At 38.0% G+C, this 25,183-nt stretch overlaps 1 protein-coding gene across 5 annotated transcripts in view; it reads left to right on the top strand.

Moving 5' to 3' along the window:
- ATF6 (activating transcription factor 6) overlaps positions 1–25,183 on the top strand; it is a 238,974-nt gene that overhangs the window by 62,579 nt on the left and 151,212 nt on the right. For 4 of the 5 annotated variants that reach the window (XM_030935786.1, XM_030935789.1, XM_030935787.1 and 1 more), the window contains exons 10-11: positions 19,395–19,526; positions 24,493–24,663. In XM_030935786.1, coding sequence (XP_030791646.1) covers positions 19,395–19,526; positions 24,493–24,663 — 303 coding nt within the window. The remainder of the gene's footprint in view (positions 1–19,394; positions 19,527–24,492; positions 24,664–25,183) is intronic. The other variant, XM_010373615.2, reaches the window with a different exon arrangement.

Raw genomic sequence — 25,183 nt, 5'->3', positions numbered from 1 at the left:
CCATCTAGCTATTTTTGGCATAGGATTCAAGGAGCTGGCCTACTCTGGGTGGTCTATAAAAATAGTAACTCTAGGCAGCAGGGAATGGCTAAGCACGATAAATGTGAATTGGTTAAAAAGAAAACCCTTTTCTTATTACTCATTGGGGTTAATTCTATGACTTTTCGTCATATTTTATTGTTGAAAAACCTAAGATTTAACCCAGTTTTTTTTTTTTTTTTTTTAATTATCACTACAGACTCTGCCTTTTCTACTATACTGTAAAGTGTTACTTTTTTTTTTTTTTCTACCTTAAGGTTAAGGAACCTTAACCTTTTGTTTTGGCAATATGGTGGGCTAAAGATACAGAGAAACTTATTGCAGTTTAGCACACTAGAAAATGATGGATTAAAAAATAAATCGGCCGGGCGCGGTGGCTCAAGCCTGTAATCCCAGCACTTTGGGAGGCCGAGACGGGCGGATCATGAGGTCAGGAGATCGAGACCATCCTGGCTAACACGGTGAAACCCCGTCTCTACCAAAAACTACAAAAATCTAGCCGGGCGAGGTGGTGGGCGCCTGTAGTCCCAGCTACTCGGGAGGCTGAGGCAGGAGAATGGCGTGAACCCGGGAGGCGGAGCTTGCAGTGAGCTGAGATCCGGCCACTGCACTCCAGCCTGGGCGACAGAGCGAGACTCCGTCTCAAAAAAAAAAAAAAAAAATAAAAAAAAATAAATCAAAACTTTGATTTCCTGGCTCAACTGGAGACAGAGTAAGGGCTTCTCAGAGGCCAGAAATAATAAAAGATAAGATGAATCTATAATGGTAAGCTAGCATTGGAAGTGGTGCTTGTTCTGGATATAGTTCCTGATCCTTGTGGCCTAGTGTCTGGGGATGGGAAAGAAAGCTCTGGACCCAAGTGAGATGGGAAGTCACAATTGAGGCCCCCCTTTTCCTCTACCCAAATAAAGCCAGAACTTCCAAAGAATGACACTCTTGATTGCCAGAAGAGGGGAACAAAAGTTGCCATACCCCACAGGGAGACTGTTATTAAGTACCTATATTGGTTTTGGCTTTAGTTAGTGTGGAAACAAATGAAGTCTTTCCTGATAATTGTTTAAGCTGCTAACTAATCAGGTTAGAGCCTAAATTTATACTACTAGTGTGGTCCCCCCAAAATCAAGCCAAAAATGCAGTTTAGGTGGGCTTATGTTGGTGGTACCTGTAGGCACCTGAAGGAATCGAATGCAGAGTCTTCTCAGAAGAGACACTTTAAAAAAGAAAGTGTCCATCCTAGAAACATTTCCAGAGATAGAGAGCCAGTTGAACATGACCACACGTCTGCTTCTTCCCCTCAAAAGTCATTAAGCACACCAGGAAACCATGCCACTATGAATAAGAGTTAGAAGAAATAAACTACAGAGTCACACTCTGAAAGACTATAGATATTTGAATTATCAGATAGAGAATATAAAATATATTAAATAAAAGAGGGAATTAAAGTCTGGTAAAGGAACAAAAGACTACCAGAATTGGCCAGAACATTTTGAAAAAAAAAATCTGGAAATAATTTAAGTTAAAATTATAAAAACAATGACGAGGTTCAGACAGCAAAATAGGTATACTTGAAGAAAGAAATAGTGAATGGGAGGATGGATCTGAAGAAATTATATAGAATGTAACACAGGGAGACAGAGAGGTAGAAAGTGTGAGAGATATTGGACAAGAGGTTATGCCACCGTACCTAAGAAGGTAACATTCCCAGTCATGAGACATACTGACATCTGCAGCTCCTGATGGGATGCACTGAGAAGGGCACAGTATCACTTCTATGATATTCTTGTCCCCAAAAATGTATAACCTGAATTGTCTTTAATTTTATTTATTTTTTATTTTTAGAGACAGGATCTTGCTCTGTTTCCCAGGCTGGAGTACAGCAGCATGATCATAGCTCACTGCAGTCTTGTACTCCTAGGCTCAAGCCTCCTGAGTAGTTAGTACTCTAGGTACACGACACCACACCTGGCTCATTTTAAAACATTTTTTTGAAGAGATGACATCTTGCTATGTTGCCCAGGCTGGTCTCAAATTTCTGGCCTCAAGTGATGCTCCTACCTCGGCCTCCCTAAGTATTGGAATTACAGATGTGAGCCAGCATGCCCAGCTCTTCTCTGGAGTCTTAAAAATATTGCTAACTGAGCCTTACCCAAGACCTATGGAGTCTGATAGGATAGGTCAAAGGCTTTTGTTTGTAAACAAAACATTTTTCCCAGGTGATTCTGAAGTATGTCTAGGGTTGAAAACTGTTGTGTATGGTTTTGTATTTCTTTTTTCCTATACATTGTTGTGTATAGTTTTGTATTGCTTTCTTCCTATACATTAGTCACTATGGAAATTGTAAAAGCACTTATTCATTAGAGTGTAAGATAATGTACATAAGGGAAGTTTTTATTAAAATGTCTCTAGACAGACACCTCTATATAGATAGGTTTGTCTTATATACTTGAGGAAATTTGTGGACCTCTGTTTTGGATAGAGTAGGAGCCACAGCATAATCTGTGAGGGGAACTTCTTCCTGGCACATAGGATTGCACATTATAGATTCCTTTGTTATGTTTTCTCCTTTCTATTTTAAAGGTCACGATAGTCATCCTCCTTTATTGCAAATCATAAATGAACATACTAAGGAGGTTTTAAATATGTTTTAGTTACGTCTTAAAAAAAATTAACAAATGTTTGGAATTTACAGTGCTTTTACCTTGTTTTTGTACTAGGTTAGTGCTGTGCCCTCACTAGGTCTGGAATCTTTATAGTTTGAGACATCAGACTTGGATGAGGAAGGGTAAATCATGCTACTAGAGGGCTAGTTACTCTGTGGTTTTCTTATGAGACTGTGCTTTACGGAAAAGGTAACCATGGAGCATATGGCATTGAGTTGGAGTCATCTGGAACTGGTTAGAAGTAAAATGTTTCTATTCCATCTTTCTCTCAGTTTGTCAGCTTTTCATTATTTTATAGGAAGAATTCTAGCTTCTTATCCTGAGATGAGCTTGTCCCCAAATCTGGTTCCAATTTTTGTTGTTGTTGAGCACATTTCGCCATATGATATCACTATTGGCTGTAGGTTAAAAGTTACTGTGTAACTTAAATGTCAGAATTCAAACCACCGAATATACATGGTTTTGTTCAGCCAGATTTTTAAATGAAATCAAATTTGAGTTTTTGGCTAAAAATACTTTCCACATTTAAAAAAGTGACACATGAACTGAAGAAATACAATGTATTTCTTCAGGTGCTATTGAATCTGGAATTGCAGGAAGGTAACAGAGCCAAAGGCAGTCCTTTCCCCAAATAGTCTAACATATTCATGTTTGTCAAAAATGTGTCTGCACAAATTAATTGGTTCTCTTTTCTCTGTAGATTTCATCCTTTGTTGAAAAAGATGTCTTAGAACCTATCAAGCGCGGAACTGGGTTTTGAGGGCATGGAAAATTCTGTTGATGCTTTTCTCTAGCTTTGGCTTTCATAGGGAGGCTTATAAGGAGCATCCCAGTGGCTTTATCATGTATCACTTGGCTACTTTTTCCCCACGCTTCATTGTTATAGTGAAGGGAAAGGCAGTTGAAACCAGAAACCTACATCCCTTGCCAACTTAAGAGAGAAAAGGAGATAAAGTGGTAACTTCTGCTTTCTACCTAGTGAGAAGGGGTCAGTGAGAAACTAGGCCAGGTGAGAAAACTACTCTCAGAGTTTAAGTTGAGTACTTCGATATGTTCTTCAGACCATACATCTTAGTTAACATAAAACAAGGACTAGTGGATAGTTTGTTGAAATAGCCTTCTCAACCACCATTTTCAGTACTTAATATAGCCAGGTGGAATCATGCTGTGTAAGCACTGCAGAACATAAATAATAAAGGAAATAAACACCTTAATTTTGTAATAAGTGAAGGTCTAGGCTAATATTAAGGTAGTATAGGATACCTTTGAAACTTTTGAATGTACAGAAGTACATATGTAATTATTATATATTGCTTAGATTTCTAGGCAGTTTGCCATTCATGTCTTTTTTTGTGTCCAGATTGAGCTCTTTTGTCACTTCAGTAAGCATTTGAAACATACATTTTAAGTGTCATTCTACAAATGGTTCTTAATTGATTTATGACCAATGTCAGTATGAACTGTAGGTGTGTGTCATGCCTTTGGACTTTTTGGCGTCTGTGTGTTCTGAACATAAATTGGCATTAGTATGTTATGCACACAGTCAGTTTATTACAATCCATGGCCTCTGAGGAGCCAGAATTAGGGAATGTACAGATGATCTATATACCTTATATTATTTTCTGTCTCAGCCCTTTCCCGGAATTCTCAATAAAGCAGATTTCTCGATTACTTGCTTTTATTTTTCCTTTCTCCCCCCCCCCTTTTTTTTTTTTGGTAAATTAGACAATAAGAGACAAATGGAAATAAGGCAGCTGGAAGAAAAGAGGATGAAAACAGGTGAAGATTCTTAGTTTTGGAATAAGCTAGGTTGGCTATATGTTGATACCATGTGTGCTTGGGTAGTAAAGGTAGCTAGTTTTCTCTGCGTGTTGTATTAAGCCATTATTTATCAAACACTAATTACTTTTTATGCACTAAATACTAGTCCAAGTATTCTATTTGATATGTGGATTAATTCATGTGTTCCTCTTGGTGTCATGAGGTAGGTATTACTATCCCCACTTTACAGATGAGGCAACCAAAGACACAGCTGATATGTGGCAGAGATCAGAATCACAATCTGCCTGTGGAGCCTTGACTTAATCACTGACAGAGCAACAGCCACTCAGGCAGAGAAAAAGAAGTTGGCATTTACAGTTAGAGGAGTTAGGACTCTAGTAACTCTGCCCATTCCCCTAAAGCTTAGGATTGGCTGTGATAGCGGAAAGTAGTTTATGAGTTGACTGGATTGATGTAAGTATAACAGAAAAGAGAGATTGTATTCAAATTTACAGCCATATTTTTTGACATTTAGAATAATCAGAGGATACCTTTCTGTAGTGAGAAATATACAAAAAGTTGTTCACACACACACCTTTTATATTAAACACTGACTCGGTGATGTCAGCAATCTAATTCCTATAGAGTATCAGTTATCTAATACTGTGGAACAAACCATCCCAGAACCTAAAAGCTTAAGACAACAACACTTATTATTTTGGTTAAAAAAATCTACAAATTGGGCAGCATTCAGGACAGACAGTTCTTCTTTGCCTCCATGGATTGTTAACTGGGGTGGCTTAGGTTGGAGGACCCACTTTCAGATTGGCTCATTCACATGGCCAGTAAGTTGGTGACGGCTTTCAGCTGGGACCTGAGCCTGGGTTGTGGGCCAGGGTTCTTGGTTTTTCTTCATTTGGACCTCTCCACAGCTGCTTGGGTTTCCTCACTGTTTAGTGGCTTGGTTCCAAGAATAAGCATCATCTATTAGAATAGTGCTTGCTTTATAATTGCTTACTGAATGAATGAAAGAATCTCAGGTTGTTTTCTTGCTCATGTTGGCCCATTTGGCAAATAGCCACTGTAAAGTGCAGGTTTCTTCCCAGAGCACGGTAATCCCTGGCTCTGAGAACTGCTCTTCAGAGGGTTCTTTTATCTTGACTTGAAGGTCTATTTCTTCATTTAACCACATTTATGTTTCTAATAAATTACTCCCAGTTACTACTAGGCTGCAAAAATCATCTCTGAACCATTCAATAAACAGAGAAAAGAAAACCTTTTTAAAATTTGGAAACTACGTTGAAAACTCCCCATTTTTTCTCCTTTTAGCCTCAGTTGCATTGATAATTAACAATGTTCCGTTCCTGGATCTGGAAATGGTGTAATAGTGACTTCACTACCTGCCATTCTTGAGTTGTGGGTTAGTTTCCCTAAAATGTAGATCTTGACAAGAGGCAGATGGTGCATAAAGTTTCTTTGTTTATTTTTTGAAAAAGGAATACCTCCTATGAACGAGGAGCTGGAACACCCCTTAGCTTAGCTTCTAGCGAGAAGAGAGACAATAAACATAAGTAAAATGAGAAAATCATAAATTTATTTGAACAAAGGGTTAAAGTATAATAGGGTAAATGGTTTTACACATGGAAGGGTGGTTGTTGGGACTGTAGTTTTATTTACTTATTTTTACTTTTTTTTTTTTTATTATACTTTAAGTTCTAGGGTACATGTGCATAACGTGCAGGTTTGTTACATATGTATACTTGTGCCATGTTGGTGTGCTGCACCCATCAACTCGTCAGCACCCATCAATTCGTCATTTATATCAGGTATAATTCCCAATGCAATCCCTCCCCCTTTCCCCCCTCCCCATGATAGGTCCCGATGTGTGATGTTCCCCTTCCCGAGTCCAAGTGATCTCATTGTTCAGTTCCCCCCTATGAGTGAGAACACGCGGTGTTTGGTTTTCTCTTCTTGTGATAGTTTGCTAAGAATGATGGTTTCCAGCTGCATCCATGTCCCTACAAAGGACGCAAACTCATCCTTTTTTATGGCTGCATAATATTCCATGGTGTATATGTGCCACATTTTCTTCATCCAGTCTGTCACAGATGGACATTTGGGTTGATTCCAAGTCTTTGCTATTGTGAATAGTGCCGCAATAAACATACGTGTGCATGTGTCTTTATAGCAGCATGATTTATAATCCTTTGGGTATATACCCAGTAGTGGGATGGCTGGGTCATATGGTACATCTAGTTCTAGATCCTTGAGGAATCGCCATATTGTTTTCCATAATGGTTGAACTAGTTTACAATCCCACCAACAGTGTAAAAGTGTTCCTACTTCTCCACATCCTCTCCAACAACTGTTGTTTCCTGACTTTTTAATGATTGCCATTCGAACTGGTGTGAGATGGTATCTCACTGTGGTTTTGATTTGCATTTCTCTGATGGCCAGTGGTGATGAGCATTTTTTCATGTGTCTGTTGGCTGTATGAATGTCTTCTTTTGAGAAATGTCTGTTCATATCCTTTGCCCACTTTTTGATGGGGTTGTTTTTTTCTTGTAAATTTGTTTGAGTTCTTTGTAGATTCTGGATATTAGCCCTTTGTCAGATGAGTAGATTGCAAAAATTTTCTCCCATTCTGTAGGTTGCCTGTTCACGCTGATGGTAGTTTCTTTTGCTGTGCAGAAGCTCTTTAGTTTAATTAGATCCCATTTGTCAATTTTGGCTTTTGCTGCCGTTGCTTTTGGTGTTTTAGACATGAAGTCCTTGCCCATGCCTATGTCCTGAATGGTACTACCTAGGTTTTCTTCTAGGGTTTTTATGGTATTAGGTCTAACATTTAAGTCTCTAATCCATCTTGAATTAATCTTCGTATAAGGAGTAAGGAAAGGATCCAGTTTCAGCTTTCTACTTATGGCTAGCCAATTTTCCCAGCACCATTTATTAAATAGGGAATCCTTTCCCCATTTCTTGTTTTTGTCAGGTTTGTCAAAGATCAGATGGCTGTAGATGTGTGGTATTATTTCTGAGGAATCTGTTCTGTTCCATTGGTCTATATCTCTGTTTTGGTATCAGTACCATGCTGTTTTGGTTACTGTAGCCTTGTAGTATAGTTTGAAGTCAGGTAACGTGATGCCTCCAGCTTTGTTCTTATGACTTAGGATTGTCTTGGCAATGCGGGCTCTTTTTTGGTTCCATATGAACTTTAAAGCAGTTTTTTCCAATTCTGTGAAGAAACTCATTGGTAGCTTGATGGGGATGGCATTGAATCTATAAATAACCTTCGGCAGTATGGCCATTTTCACGATATTGATTCTTCCTATCCATGAGCATGGTATGTTCTTCCATTTGTTAGTGTCCTCTTTTATTTCACTAAGCAGTGGTTTGTAGTTCTCCTTGAAGAGGTCCTTTACATCTCTTGTAAGTTGGATTCCTAGGTATTTTATTCTCTTTGAAGCAATTGTGAATGGAAGTTCATTCCTGATTTGGCTGTCTATTTGTCTGTTACTGGTGTATAAGAATGCTTGTGATTTTTGCACATTGATTTTGTATCCTGAGACTTTGCTGAAGTTTCTTATCAGCTTAAGGAGATTTTGGGCTGAGACGATGGGGTTTTCTAAATATACAATCATGTCTCTGCAAACAGGGACAATTTGACTTCTTCTTTTCCTAACTGGATACCCTTGATTTCTTTCTCTTGCCTGATTGCCCTAGCCAGAACTTCCAACACTATGTTGAATAGGAGTGGTGAGAGAGGGCATCCCTGTCTTGTGCCAGTTTTCAAAGGGAATTTTTCCAGTTTTTGCCCATTCAGTATGATGCTGGCTGTGGGTTTGTCATAAATAGCTCTTATTATTTTGAGGTACGTTCCATCAATACCAAATTTATTGAGCGTTTTTAGCATGAAGGGCTGTTGAATTTTGTCAAAAGCCTTTTCTGCATCTATTGAGATAATCATGTGGTTCTTGTCTTTGGTTCTGTTCATATGCTGGATTACGTTTACTGATTTGCGAATGTTGAACCAGCCTTGCATCCCAGGGATGAAGCCCACTTGATCATGGTGGATAAGCTTTTTGATGTGCTGCTGAATCCGGTTTGCCAGTATTTTATTGAGGATTTTTGCATCGATGTTCATCAGGGATATTGGTCTAAAATTTTCTTTTTTTGTTGTGTCTCTGCCAGGCTTTGGTCTCAGGATGATGTTGGCCTCATAAAATGAGTTAGGGAGGATTCCCTCTTTTTCTATTGATTGGAATAGTTTCAGAAGGAATGGTCCCAGCTCCTCCTTGTACCTGTGGTAGAATTCAGCTGTGAATCCATCTGGTCCTGGACTTTTTTTGGTTGGTAGGCTATTAATTATTGCCTCAATTTCAGAGCCTGCTATTGGTCTATTCAGGGATTCAACTTCATCCTGGTTTAGTCTTGGAAGAGTGTAAGTGTCCAGGAAATTATCCATTTCTTCTAGATTTTCTAGTTGATTTGCGTAGAGGTGTTTATAGTATTCTCTGATGGTGGTTTGTATTTCTGTGGGGTCTGTGGTGATATCCCCTTTATCATTTTTTATTGCATCTATTTGATTCCTCTCTCTTTTCTTCTTTATTAGTCTTGCTAGCGGTCTGTCAATTTTGTTGATCGTTTCAAAAAACCAACTCCTGGATTCATTGATTTTTTGGAGGGTTTTTTGTGTCTCTATCTCCTTCAATTCTGCTCTGATCTTAGTTATTTCTTGCCTTCTGCTAGCTTTTGAATGTGTTTGCTCTTGCTTCTCCAGTTCTTTTAATTGTGATGTTAGAGTGTCAATTTTAGATCTTTCCTGCTTTCTCTTGTGGGCATTTAGTGCTATAAATTTCCCTCTACACACTGCTTTAAATGTGTCCCAGAGATTCTGGTATGTTGTATCTTTGTTCTCATTGATTTCAAAGAACATCTTTATTTCTGCCTTCATTTCGTTATGTACCCAGTAGTCATTCAGGAGAAGGTTGTTCAGTTTCCATGTAGTTGAGCGGTTTTGATTGAGTTTCTTAGTCCTGAGTTGTAGTTTGATTGCACTGTGGTCTGAGAGACAGTTTGTTATAATTTCTGTTCTTTTACATTTGCTAAGGAGTGCTTTACTTCCAATTATGTGGTCAGTTTTGGAATAAGTGCGATGTGGTGCTGAGAAGAATGTATATTCTGTTGATTTGGGGTGGAGAGTTCTATAGATGTCTATTAGGTCTGCTTGGTGCAGAGATGAGTTCAATTCCTGGATATACTTGTTAACTTTCTGTCTCGTTGATCTGTCTAATGTTGACAGTGGAGTGTTGAAGTCTCCCGTTATTATTGTATGGGAGTCTAAGTCTCTTTGTAAATCTCTAAGGACTTGCCTTATGAATTTGGGTGCTCCTGTATTGGGTGCATATATATTTAGGATAGTTAGCTCTTCCTGTTGAATTGATCCCTTTACCATTATGTAATGGCCTTCTTTGTCTCTTTTGATCTTTGATGGTTTAAAGTCTGTTTTATCAGAGACTAGGATTGCAACCCCTGCTTTTTCTTGTTCTCCATTTGCTTGGTAGATCTTCCTCCATCCCTTTATTTTGAGCCTATGTATGTCTCTGCATGTGAGATGGGTCTCCTGAATACAGCAGACTGATGGGTCTTGACTCTTTATCCAGTTTGCCAGTCTGTGTCTTTTAATTGGAGCATTTAGTCCATTAACATTTACGGTTAATATTGTTATGTGTGAACTTGATCCTGCCATTATGATATTAACTGGTTATTTTGCTCGTTAGTTGATGCAGTTTCTTCCTAGCCTCGATGGTCTTGACATTTTGGCATGTTTTTGCAATAGCTGGTACCGGTTGTTCCTTTCCATGTTTAGTGCTTCCTTCAGGGTCTCTTGTAAGGCAGGCCTGGTGTTGACAAAATCTCTAAGCATTTGCTTATCTGTAAAGGATTTTATTTCTCCTTCACTGATGAAACTTAGTTTGGCTGGATATGAAATTCTGGGTTGAAAATTCTTTTCTTTAAGAACGTTGAATATTGGCCCCCACTCTCTTCTGGCTTGTAGAGTTTCTGCCGAGAGGTCTGCTGTTAGTCTGATGGGCTTCCCTTTGTGGGTAACCCGACCTTTCTCTCTGGCTGCCCTTAAGATTTTTTCCTTCATTTCAACTTTGGTGAATCTGGCAATTATGTGTCTTGGAGTTGCTCTTCTCGAGGAGTATCTTTGTGGTGTTCTCTGTGTTTCCTGAATTTGAATGTTGGCCTGCCCTACTAGGTTGGGGAAGTTCTCCTGTATGATATCCTGAAGAGTGTTTTCCAACTTGGTTCCATTTTCCCCCTCACTTTCAGGCACCTCAATCAGACGTAGATTTGGTCTTTTTACATAATCCCATACTTCTTGCAGGCTTTGTTCATTTCTTTTTCTTCTTTTTTCTTTAGATTTCTCTTCTCGCTTCATTTCATTCATTTGATCCTCAATCGCTGATACTCTTTCTTCCAGTTGATCGAGTCGGTTACTGAAGCTAATGGATTTGTCACATATTTCTCGTGTCATGGTTTTCATCTCTGTCATTTCATTTATGACCTTCTCTGCATTAATTATTCTAGCTATCAATTCTTCCACTCTTTTTTCAAGATTTTTAGTTTCTTTGCGCTGGGTACGTAATTCCTCCTTTAGCTCTGAGAAGTTTGATGGACTGAAGCCTTCTTCTCTCATTTCGTCAAAGTCATTCTGTGACCAGCTTTGATCCGTTGCTGGCAATGAGCTGCGCTCCTTTGCAGGGGGAGATGCGCTCTTATTTCTTGAATTTCCAGCTTTTCTGCCCTGCTTCTTCCCCATCTTCGTGGTTTTATCTGCCTCTGGTCTTTGATGATGGTGACGTACTGATGGGGTTTTGGTATAGGTGTTCTTCCTGTTTGATAGTTTTCCTTCTAATGGTCAGGACCCTCAGCTGTAGGTCTGTTGGCGATTGCTTGAGGTCCACTCCAGACCCTGTTTGCCTGGGTATCAGCAGCAGAGGTTGCAGAAGATAGAATATTGTTGAACAGCGAGTGTACCTGTCTGATTCTTCCTTTGGAAGCTTCCTCTCAGGGGTGTACTCCACCCTGTGAGGTGTGGGGTGTCAGACTGCCTCTAGTGGGGGATGTCTCCCAGTTAGGCTACTCAGGGGTCAGGGACCCACTTGAGCAGGCAGTCTGTCCGTTCTCAGATCTCAGCCTCCGTGTTGGGAGATCCACTGCTCTCTTCAAAGCTGTCAGAGTCGTTCGCGTCTGCACAGACCTCTGCTGCTTCCCCTTTTGTTGTTTAGCTGTGCCCTGTCCCCAGAGGTGGAGTCTACAGAGACAGGCAGGTTTCCTTGAGCTGCTGTGAGCTCCACCCAGTTCGAGCTTCCCAGTGGCTTTGTTTACCTACTTAAGCCTCAGCAATGGCGGGCGCCCCTCCCCCAGTCTCGCTGCTGCCTTGCGGTTAGATCACAGACTGCTGTGTTAGCAATGAGGGAGGCTCCGTGGCCGTGGGACCCTCCCGGCCAGGTGTGGGTATAATCTCCTGGTGTGCCCGTTTGCTTAAAGCGCGGTATTGGGGTGGGAATTACCCGATTTTCCAGGTGTTGTGTGTCTCAGTTCGCCTGGCTAGGAAAAGGGATTCCCTTCCCCCTTGCACTTCCCAGGTGAGGCAGTGCCTCGCCCTGCTTCAGCTCTTGCTGGTCGGGTTGCAGCAGCTGACCAGCACCAATTGTCTGGCACTCCCCAGTGAGATGACCCCAGTACCTTAGTTGAAAATGCAGAAATCACCGGTCTTCTGTGTCGCTTGCGCTGGGAGATGGAGACTGGAGCTAGCTGTTCCTATTAGGCCATCTTGCTCCGCCCCACTTATTTTTAATTTTTTTGAGACAAGGTCTTGTCCTGTTCCCCAGGTTGAAATGCAGCAATGCAATCACAGCTCTCTCAGCCTTGACCTCCCGAGCTCAAGCGATTGTCCCCCCTCCGCCTCCTGAGGAGCTGGGACCACAAGTACACTCCACCACACTCAGCTAATTATTATTATTGTAGAGATGAGGTTTCACCGTGTTGCCCCGGCTGGTCTCAAACTCCTGGGCTGAAGCAGTCTGCCCACCTTGGCCTCACAAAGTGCTGGGATTACAGGTGTGAGTCACTGTTCCCTGCCAGGACTATAGTTTTAAATGGTGATCACTGTAAGGCAGGTGTTTGAGCCGAGGCTTAAAGGAGAGGAGAGGGTTAGCCATATGGATATCTGGGGAAGAGGAGCATTCCTGTGAGAGGAAACAGCCATTGCAGGGATCCTGGGATGGAAGTGTGTCTTGCATGTTCAAGGAAAAGCAAGGTAGTCAGTGTGGCTTTGCTAAAACGAGAGTAGTAGGAGATGATGTCAGAGAGGTAAGATACAGGGAGGGGTCAATTGAGGTAAGACTTCTGTCATTTTAAAGATTTGGGCTTTTACCATGATAGAAATGGGAAGCCATCAGAAGGTTTTGAGCAGAGGTGACATAATAATCTGACCTAGATTTTAAAAGATCACTTTAGTTACTATGTTGCCACTAGCCTGAACCTGGTAGGCAGGAAGACAAGTGTCCTGCTCTATGTCATCTTTGGGCTTTATAAACCATGTTCCCGTCTATTGCCTCATTTGAATCTCCAGAAAACCTTGTGAAATATTTGTTATTTTTCATGTTTTACATGTGAGGTATTGGAGGCTTAGAGAAGTTGACCAAGTATCCCAGATATACCCAAGTGAGGAGTCTCAGAGTAACATCTTGAACCCAGATCTCCTGTCTCCAAATTTTGTGCTCATTCCACTATTTCACAGTAAAACCTGAAGATCTCCATGCTCTTTTCATCTTAAAGTAATTTCAGCTTTTCGTGTGTGGCTCTTTGAGTCACAGAGCAGCAGCAGCATGCAATTTCTTTTGAGGATAAGAAGCAGTATGATTCTTACCTGCCGAGATGGATTGAATTCGAAATTGACCTACTTGTACCATAAGGAAGCAGGTTTGCAAGGAGTAGAATAGACTTGGAGATATGCCATTTTTTTGTTCAGCTACTTGGTATGAAGACTGAGTATCTGAAATCACATTGTAAGGATTAAGTGGCTTCATAAATAATCTAAAACAGTTTTTGGCTTTTAGAATTTAATAAATGGAAAAGTAAGGTAACAATTCTTATAATACTTTTTCCAGACTTTCGGAGAAATTGAAATCATTTGTGCTTTATTAATCCATGCTTTTCAGGACCAGTGGCCCGTAATATGAGCAAGGTTTATTGGTGTAATGATTATTTTGTGGCTTAAAACTACTGTGACTCTGTTGACTAGCATGTTTCTGATCATAGAGACATAGAGACTTCTTCTGTTTTCTTAATATTTATAGCTTGTTTTAAACGTACTGAATAGAACCTGATTTAAGCTAATTATACAAGGTTTGGTTAGATCGCTTTATTAATATTAGGAACTAGAAACAGTCACCAAATGCACAATCATTATACTAACCCTTACTATGAGTCATTTCTTCAAGTTCTTGGAAATTTAGTTTTTCTAAAATTAACAAAAGAGGGACATTTGAATCATGCAAAAACACTCGTGTCAAGAATCTAACAGTTCATATAAACAATAATTTTCTCATACTCTTTTGTACATTTGACCATTACAAGCACTGTCAAATTCTTCTCTTAATATTTGTGGTATCACAGTCATACTAAAACAATCTTGAATTCTGGCAGCGAAATGAAGTTCTTACCTGTCTTTCAGATATTAATAAAAATAAGGGAAATACAAACCTGTAGTTATTCAGATGGTTAAAATTAGTTTCTGTGGGTCATTTCATACAGTTTAAGTATTTACATTTTTTTTTTTAGCTGAATTGGACAATCAACTTGTCTGTAATTTAGCTTAAGAGAAATTCCATTTTAAGACAAAAAAACTACAGGAAATGGAGGCCAAAAAATAATAACCGAAAACAAACAAGTGAAAAACTTGAAAAGATTCTTAGCAGAATTTATTATTATATTACCTCTTCAAAATGTATTCTAGCCAATGGAGAGATAGTAAAATGGAAACCCACAGACTATTTGGATCCTAAATTTTGCTTCATCATGGCTCCCTTGTTGGAAATACTTTATTGACTCTGTATAATGTAAATAAGATAATTTTCGTGAAGCTCATTGAATGCATCTGAACTCCTTGGCTCAAAAAGGCTAAAAGGTAACTGAAATAGCTATGTTTAAGGGTATATTGTCTTTACAATGTGATAATCATTACCAAGTGGGCAGTGGGAAAAATAGCGACCACTTATGAGCCAAACTAATCAACATTAAAACTGATTTCCAGTAAGTTTTAAGTGATTAAACACAGCTGCTAAGTGATTATAGGACAGCCTGGATACAGATGGGATAGACTAAACTGATAGTTAAGCTCAAAGCATTTGCCTGTTAACAGCCTTGAATTGTGAGTTTGAATGCCAGTTTTCATAGTGTTAGTAAAATCATTAAAAGAACAATGATTAGTAGAAGAGTTGTTTACAAACTTCAGAGTATCAATAGTTCTGAATTAATTAATTCAATTTATAAATGATCCATAAGTCATACAAATAGTCACTTTGTTTGTACCCTTTCATGTCCCTCCAAACTCCCCCAGTCCCTCTTTCCAAACTGTCCACTTCTGTTGAATTCATTGTAAAAATGTGTACCTTTTAGGGAACTGAGATGGGAAAGATGTTGTGAAAAACAGGGTTAGTTTAGAATAATGGTTCTCAAACATTGGTAAAGTCACCTAGACTAGTACAACCACTGTGGAAAACAGTGTGGAGATTCCTTAAAGAACTAAAAGTAGAACTGTCATTTGATCCAGCAATTCCACTACGGGGTATCTACCCAGAGGTAAAGAAGTCATTATACAAAAAAGATATTTGCTCATGCATGTTTATAGCAGCAAAATTTGCAATGCAAAAATGTGGAACCAACCCAAATGCTCATCAGTCAACGAGTGGATAAAGAAACTGTGGTATATATATATGATGGAATACCTCTCAGTCATAAAAAGGAATGAATTAATAGCATTCACAGCAACCTGGATGGGATTGGAGACTATTCTAAGTGAACTAACTCAGGAATGGAAAACCAAACATTGTTATATTCTCTCTCATAAGTGGGAGCTAAACTTGGGATATGGGTACACCAAAATCTCACAGGTCACAACTAAACAACTTATTCATCTAACCAAATGCCACCTGTTCCCCAAAAACCTGTGGAAATAAAAAAATTTAAAAAAACAAGATAATTATAAATCCAGTTTTTGGTAAAACAGTGAAGTGACATGGTTATAGTAGTGGTGGTTTAAATCAAGGAATAAATGTTGCAAAGTGAAAGGAGCACCTCCCACCACACAGTTCAAAAACAATCACAAGTATGGCAGGCTTGCCGAGAGCTTTCATACATCATTTATTGTCATGCACTTGTATGATTATTGTATACTGTACACATTTTTATTTTACAATGATTTGTGGTCATTTTCCAATGTGTTTATTGCAGTTCAGGGTGGTAGATGGCTGGAGCCTATCCTGGCAGCTTGGCACACAAGTAAAGAATTAACCCCAGACAGTGTGCCATCCCTTTGAAGGGTGCACTCACACATGGTCCCCACACTCATTCAGACTGGGGCCATTTAGACGTGCCAGTTAACATGCACATCTTTGAGATGTGGGAGGAAACTGGAGTACCCACAGGAAAAATCATGCAGACTTGGGGAGAGTATGCAGACTCCACACAGACAGTGACCTTGGCTGGGAATTGACTTTTTTCTTGTCATCAGTGTTATGACAAAATGACATTGCATGAACCAGCATTATTTGAAGACTTGCTGTATTCTGATTTTTTTTTACCTTTCATCTTTGAGTCATTCGCACCAAATATAGTTCTTAGAACATAATAGGTATTTACTACATACATGAATAAATGAATGGATGAATCAGTCATTCCTGGGAAATGTGGTCAGTGCAGTGATGGAATTCCAATCCTGAATTCAAATCCTGACTTTATTAGTCATTTAGAGCATAACTTTGGGCAAACTGTTTAAACTCTTTGAGCCTCAACTTCCTTTGAGCCTTCATTCCTTAGTACATAGTAGGTACTTAAAAGTGTTAGCTACTGTTAAAATATACTGTATGTGCATCTTAGAAGAGCATTTAACATTCTTGTGATATCTTTATGGTCAAGATGGGAAATTTTGATCTAGGTGATATTTCAGTTAATTTGTAAGTAGATAAACCTACATTTTTACAGATTTTACAGAAGGAGCCTTTTATTTTAATAACAACTCAATACAGGATATAGATGGCATGCTGATACTTTCTTGGAAGAATTTCTTTTGCTAACGAGGAGCCTAAAAGTTCTTGATTGATGAGTAGGCAAATATTTTTAAAGGAATTGATATAAATTATTCAGCTGGATCCTAAAACTCAGTTACATCAATTCAGAGTTGAGGTGGGATAGGAAGAGAAGCGAACGCAATGGTTCAAAATCGGTTTGAGTGAAAGGACTTAGGGTTTTAATTACACTGGGCTCAATATAAATAGAGTGTAATATAACTGCCAGAAAAGCCTATGCGATGATAGACTGCATCAGTAGAACAACAGTGTCTAGAACAAGTGAAGGAATTATCCTTTTCCATTCCATAGTGTTCATGCTACCTAAGAAGTACTGTGGCCAATTCTGGACATCACCTCTGAGAAGCATATTGATAGGAGAGTGACCAAATATGCTAAAGGAACTTCAGACTATGCTATAAAGAGGAGCAGGTGAAATAATCAAAAAACTATAACCTTGAAAAAGAAAGCCTGGGGTAAGGGGGATGTTAGATGTCTTTGGACATTAGAAGAAGGCTTACTTAGACTTGTTCTGGATAGTCACAGAATCCAGAACTAGTATCAAAAGGTAGAAGTTTTTTTGTTTTTTTTGTGTTTTAAAAAGGAAGCACATTTCTAGTTAAAACAAGGGGAAACTCTTAATAATTAGGGTGATCGAGTTACTGGAGGGATCAGGGAGTAAGTGTTCCACCAAACAGGAACATTAGTATGTGAATATTTCACTAATACAATAGCAGGGTCAGTAGGGGTTGAATTGAGATTCTCTAACTTAGGGGAAAGTTCTTAACTTTGATTTTATTCATGGCTTACTTTCATGAGTAGAATTTTTGGCACCATGCTTGAAAGAAAAAGTAAACACTTTTTTTTCAAAGTTAGTTTCCAAAAGAAGAAATAAAATTTCTTAGTTATCATCACACTCTTCATTTGACTTCCCTCCCAAATTGCTATTGTTTTCTGCTTCTCTCGTGTTTTCTTAAATACTCATCAGGGTGAGTTTTCTTAAGTTTAGTTAGACGTTCCACTAGGCCTCTTACCTCATTTGTGGCAAGGTTTGGTAAACATTTAGTTTGAAAGATACAACTGTAATGAAATATAGCCTCAGTTGTAGCAAAATTAAATTTTACACAATGGCTTTAATTGGTGGTATACCTTTGAAGAGTTTGCAATATGCCCAAGTGCTACAGCATACCATATGAGAATCACTGGGTAGCAGTGATTTCTGGGGGTGAAGAATCGAGGAGAATGGAAAATATATTAAGGGATCAGAAAAAGATTCTAGAGAGACGTGTCTGTTCCCTGTTTTCCCCCAACACTGATTTCCCCAAATTTGGAGGCAAACTACTACATCTCAAAGAACGGCTTTTCCTTTAGAACCACAGGCTCCTTAACTATACCCTTTTTCATTAGCCTTACTTTCCTCTTGGATTTTATCCCTCCAAATACAATCTTTTGTGCTTCTCTAGGGAGATTCCCTTTGTGTTGAATTTTAAGATTATGAGTAGTGTAAATTATGTGGGTTGCATCATAAAACAAAGTGTGAACACACACAAAATCTTACTGATGAGTCAAGTTCCTAAGCACTATTAATAAGTTGAAAGTGTTAATTAAGGCTGGGCGCAGTGTCTTAGTCTGTAATCCCAGCACTTTGGGAGGCCAAGGCGGGAGGATAGCTTGAGCTCAGGAGTTTGAGACTAGCCTGGGCAACATAGCGAGATCTCATTTCTACTAAAATTAAACAACAAAAAAAAATTAGCCAGGTGTGGTGCCACATGCCTATAGTCTCAGCTACTCAGAGGGGCTGAGGTGGGAGGATTGCTTGAGTTCGGGAGGTCAAGGCGTCAGTGAGCTGTGATTGCACCACTGCACTCCAGCCTGGGTGACAGAGTGAGACCCTGTGGAAAAGAAAAAAAGTGTTAAGTAGGGAGTATTTGCTTATATGTATATATTTTGTTGTTTTCCCCAAATCCTTATGCCTCTGAAGAGGATATACATTGATGAATGAAGATATTAGGGAGGGTAGGGAGAAAGAATAGAAGTTTTTACATATAAATACAAATAGAAGTATTTTAAAAATAATTTTTTCTTAGCTTAATTGATACCCTGCCTTCTGGAATTGTGAAAGGCTAATAATGAATTTGACTATTGAGAAAGAGAATAATTCCTACTTCATTTGAAGTATTCCCTCATTGAAAACACCAGTTTGCACCATCCAGAAGCCTTTTTACTTCAGTTATTATCTGATTTAAAATTTGTTTTTAGGTGTGTTATATTTATTTCTACTTCATATATACATGTAATTATAGAGTTTTTCAAGCATATAGAATACTATTATTGTTTAAACAGTTTATAAATAAGGTACTTTTATACTTATAAAAATTGTTTTTGACATGTGCAGGTTACCATGCTACAGATTTGAACACATCAGTACACTATTTATACTTCCTTCCATGCCTAGCATTTTTGTTACATGCATGGATCTACAAAGGAATTGTGGTTTGTTTCAGAGCTGCATGTAGCAGGCATATGTGTGATATATTTTTATTTCAGCTATTATTTCCTGTTTTTTAATTTTCAGCATGCTGGAACAGGATTCCAGGAGAATGAACCCTAGTGTGAGCCCTGCAAATCAGAGGAGGCACCTTCTAGGATTTTCTGCTAAAGAGGCACAGGACACATCAGATGGTATCATCCAGAAAAACAGCTACAGGTTAGATGGCATGCATCTATCTTTTGGCCTAAGTGATTTAATGAAGCTGAAACAAGAGAATTATCTGTAGTATAACATTGCATCTAAATTGTTCATGTATCAGTTTGAGTAGTAGAACACATAAATTATTGAAACCATTAATAAATTTTACTTTTAATATTCTAAAACTAAATTTACTTTGAAACCTTTTGTAGTTTTAAAATTCCTATAGAGCTGTAATGTTAAAATCTCAGTTTGTGTGCATTAATATACATATTGAAATATATACATATTATATACAATGTCTTTAATAGTTATTTTATCTATCATGTGTTTATACATATAACACATCTAATATTTGTTATTGTCTCACCTGTGGATGGATATGATATGGTGGAATAATATGATTGAACCTATTTGCAGTCATTAGGTAAAATGATTTATACTCATTTATTGTGATCTTTGTTGAATCCCTCCCTTGTTGCAATTTAATAATGACTTGATAAATTTCCATATTGCTTGTCAATAGCAAAAGGCTTTAATTGTATAAAAATGCAATTTCTATATTAGGTTAACTAGAAGAAGGTATAGTGGACATTTTTATAGTTGTATACTTTTTGATAAACATTTCCCTGTGTTATTTAGAATTTGTATTAGAGCCAAATGGAGCCAGCTCCTTTACTAACTAACAAGGCAAAGGGAGGTCACAGTATGGTAACCCTTGCAAAATATAATGCTTGAAAATTATTACACATTTGTTTACTTTTATCTCTTTAAGGATTTATAGGGCAATCATTCTTCCTAATTTTTACTGTTACATCCATACTGTTGAAAGATGATCACCACAATCCTGCAGGCTTGTCTCCACTTAGCCTTCCTGAAAAAAACTGTTATTTTTGTGGAATGCAGTATGCTAAGTCAGTGGAGGACCCAAAGGATTTTATGGCAGTAGCTGCCATGCAGCATAGCAGTGGTAGATGTCATAATGTTGGAAAACATAACATTTCGTGTGTTTTTACATGCCAAAATTCATCATACTTATTAAATATTGACCTTGATGATCTCTTAACAGTGCCCCTGAATATTGGTAGAGTTTAATAGTATCTTTAATTTTACTAAATAATTTGTCCAGGTTTGCCCTACATGTTCTATAATTTTGAATTCTGTTAGTGTCCACATAAGATCCATCAAAAATTAAATTTAAAGCTAATAGCCTTTGGATTTACAAGAGTCGAGATGACTTCTTCCTAAAGAATAGAACAAGTTATGGATTGAATTCTTGAAATTACAGTTCAGGTAAGCTTTGCAAGAATATTATTTCTTCTGCACTAACTGCAGCAAATAGAAGCCTTCACTTTTTTGTTCACATTAGCATAAGATAACATGGTGGCTCCCAGAAAGCATGGTAGTCTGATCATACTAGTTCAGCCTAGAAGTCTGAATGACTTTCTGGCTGAAATTTATCAGCTTTCAAAGTAGTACATGGAATGCAAACTATTTTCTCTCTCCCTACTCCAAAGTCACCATTGAGTGAATAATCTGGGTTACTGGTCTTGGGAAAAAAAAAACCACCCAGGAAAGATTATGGATTCTTGATTACATGCAAGTCTCTTGAAATATTATTCAGCAACTTGAGAGATTTAAATAAATGCCAGTCCATTAATTTGATGTTCTTGCTTTTATCAGTATAAATACTGAATAAAAGATACCAAAAAATGTTTGTGAAACATTTGAAAGCACCTAATATTACTTTGTTCTGTGTTCTGAACTGAATTTTAGATGTTTTATCTATTTTCAGCCATGATACCTATACATTTTTTAATGCAGCTTACTTTATGTTTCTTTTTCTAAGGAGAGCTATGAGATATGGTTCAAATAAAAAAGTAGATTCTAATCCCATAGTTTATAATATTGTATTAGCATATCATTTAGTAATTACCTGCGTATATTTTTTCAGTCATAGAAATGTGTGGCATATAAATAGTATGACCATATAATGTTCTATCAAACTGGGACACTTTTAAGAAGGAAAGGTAGTGCTAGTAATAATTACATCAGAACATCAGTACTGCTGTCTTGGATAAATGGGAAAGGATGGTCACCCTATATATATAAGATGTCACCCAGAATTGATCTTTACTCCTCCAAGAGTTCTCATTAGCTCCCTAGCACTGTCCTTTACTTCAGTGATTTATTTGCTGATTTTTTTTCTCTTGGCATAAAATGTTTGCAAGCAGACTCGAACTCTGTTTCTGGGCTCATGTAATGTTGGTCTAATTGTCTCCAGATTGCATGTTGGCTGATTTTCTCTCTTCCTTTAACTCCACCCAATCTTTGTCCTGGTATTTCCCCTATCAGACTTTTTTTTTTTTTCTTTTCTTTTCTGAAGAATATTTTTGGCTGATAGAACAAAGCCAGTTAGCACAGATGTGCAGAAATTGTTACTAGAGTTCAGATCAGAACTACATTTTCAAAGGCAGTTTTGGACTTTTCTCATGGACTACAGTGTTTGTATTTTTCTAAGTATGCAGGCATGATTTTTAAAATAATGCATATGTCATAGATTTATAAGAAAAGGTGCTAAGCAGCCTCCTCTTACAGGCATTCAGATTTATCAAACACAAGGCAGATTTTTTTTTTCCTTCTCACTCAGTGCTTCATTTTAGGCTGATCCTTTTCTGTTTGCAGTCATTACCTGTGCACCAACATGTCTGTTTTATTCCAACCAACTTAAACCTGCTTAACCCTTACAGCCGCAGGAGAGGACATTGAGAATATTCCTGGTGCAAGTTGCAGGGAAGAATGTTCTATATATCCTCTGCTGTTGTTTCTTTTCTCTCGTATGGGGCATAAATAGATATCTCTGACTTTTAACTTGAAGTTAACCTTCCACTTTGCCAAAATTATTTCTGTTAAGGGGCCAGTGCTTTCTGCCATCTTACTTGCCCTTTCCTCAGCATTTGGCTGTGTGGGTCTTTTGCTCCTTGAAAGACTTTCCTTTTGTATTGCTACGTTTTTTTAGTTTCCTTTTTTTATTGGCTGCTCCTTCACAGTAATCTTTGTGGGCTCCTTTTTTACCCAAATCTCAAGGTTTGGAACTATGAACTTTTTATATTTTCTTTCTGTCTAGGTGACTCATCCATAATTTCATGCACACTCCATATCTGTATATCCTGATGTCTCTCAAATTTATGTTTTCAGTCCAAACTTCTTTTCTGAGTCTCCAAACTCACATATCCAATAGTCTCTTTGACATCTCTGTTTTAACATTTCAAACTTAACACGTGCACTGTGGAACTCAGTTCCTCTCCCTCTTTTACTTCCAACCAATTTTCTACAACTATGTTTTTTCCTTTCCATTGCTTAAGCCAGAAATCCTGATTCCTGTCTTTCAACAAGTGTTGTTGATGTTCTTCCCAAAAATTGTCTTGAATTGGTCCACCCCTCTCCGTCTCTGCTGCCACAAACCTAATCCATGCCATTATCAGTTCTTGCCAGGATTGCCATAGCTCTTTCTGAATTGGTGTCTTAGCTTCCCCTTTTGCATCCATTGAGTCCATTTTTGGTACCATGGCAAGGTATAAATGTAAATTGAAATGTATCACTTCTTTATTTGAAACACTTTTGTGACTTCTTAATACATTTAGTAATTCCTTATTATGACCTGGTCTCTGTCTTTCCAACCTCATCCTGTTCCCCCTCTACCTCCCCACTTGCTTGCAACTCTTCAGCCAGTGGTCTTTTTAAAGTTCTTTGAGCCCACCTTTCCCCCATCTGCCTCTTTTACGCCTAGAACGCTCTTACCCCAGTTTCTATAGAGGCGGCTTCTTCTCATCATTTAGGCCTTGATGTAACTACCATCTCCTTCTCGGACCATTTTATCTAAAGTATATACTACCATTGCTTTTCCATTTCAACCATTTGTTTGTTTCTCTCATAGCACTTACTGGGGTTTGGATTTATTTTATCCATTTATTTTCTTCTATTTGGTCCATCTTCCCCATTAAGGTCTTTGGGGACAGAAAGTTTGATTCTCTTATTCCCTACTGGATTCTCAGCACCTAGCACAATACCTGGCACACAGTTGGTATTCAACAATTTTTTGTTGAATGAATAAATGAAAAGTGTGAATCTCACTATGTTCAGTTTTGTATGTTTACATGTTTTCTTTTGAGATATTAGCATATCTAGTTTTCTAAATCCAGATCATCCTATATAAAGAAATTCGGGAGAGGTGCAAGTTTTCTTAGTGAGAGAGATTAAGATTACAGGCTGAAGAGCACAAATAGCAGTAAATCTCAAATTCTAACTTTCAACTCCAGTTTTGCTTCCTACATCACACCTTGGATATGAATTCACATGATCTACATCAATGTGATGGCTAGCAAACTATATATTTTTGAAGCAAATAGAGTAACTAGTTAATGTCAGTCACCCTGTTGTTTTACTAGTGATTCAGATTCTTCCATGATCCCATAGTATATATTCGGCTTTTCAACTCTTTCACTTTTCTCCTGCCAAGCATTTTATGTCTTACCCTATCCCTAACATACACACACACACACACACACACACACACACACACACACACACACACACACACACCCTACCTGTTTTATGGGTACTATCCAGTTTTATTATCGTAGAACTGTGAATAACCCCAAAACTTTAGTCTGGTCACATAATACCAGTTGATTTTCGCCTCAATTACCCCATTACTGTGTTACCACCTCTGTACCAGCAGCATTGTACATGTCTTAAGCTTGTTGAAGACATGATGAACCATGTGTTACTGTATCCCATATTCCAAAGTAATTGCTCAATAAATGGTGACTAGACAAATGTGAATTACCATCCTGTCTCTGTAGAAAATCAGAAAACGACATTTCATGTAAAATAAGTTTTTATATTTTATTCTTTATCTTGCAGTATATTCTGTTTACTATATTTCCATGAAAAGTTAACACTAATGATGATTTTCTTATAGCAAACTTCTTAGGAATTTAAGATACAAGGAAACAAATTTTGTGCATCCGTGTTTCAGATATGATCATTCTGTTTCAAATGACAAAGCCCTGATGGTGCTAACTGAAGAACCATTGCTTTATATTCCTCCACCTCCTTGTCAGCCCCTAATTAACACAACAGAGTCTCTCAGGTGAGTGTTGTAGATTATTGCAGAACAACTCAGAACATCTGAGTTGGTTCCCATGTTTAGCTTTGGAACCTAGACAAGTAATTGGTCAGGTTCACTAAGTGACTGAGAGAATCTCTGAATTGTTTGTTGGATAACTGTAGGCATATTAGTTGTCCAGTTTCTCCACCAACCTGATAGATATGGTGATGGGTCTATTTTATGTGATGATTGCTTACTTAAATATGTCTTCTTTGAAAACTACAGAATTAAATTAATATTAAACTTTCAGGGTGTTAGGCTTATAGTTGGTAACATTCATAGCAGAAAGTACCTTTTTCTTCCAATTAGGAAGATAATAATTTGTGGATATGTGATTCTGGAGATACTTTACCGTTAGTACACAGTTCTTTATCAGCTTTTCCCTTAAATTTTTTTCCTGTGATTTTGGACCTTATCCTTAAAACCTCAAAAGCTACCTCAGGTTTTTTGTGATAGGTAGTAATCAACTACAGTTAAATAAACATAGTTTAACATCTTCACA

This window comes from Rhinopithecus roxellana, chromosome 8, assembly GCF_007565055.1.
Source record: "Rhinopithecus roxellana isolate Shanxi Qingling chromosome 8, ASM756505v1, whole genome shotgun sequence".
Taxonomy (NCBI): Eukaryota; Metazoa; Chordata; class Mammalia; order Primates; family Cercopithecidae; genus Rhinopithecus; species Rhinopithecus roxellana.
This window is presented reverse-complemented; position numbering and strand designations above follow the sequence as displayed.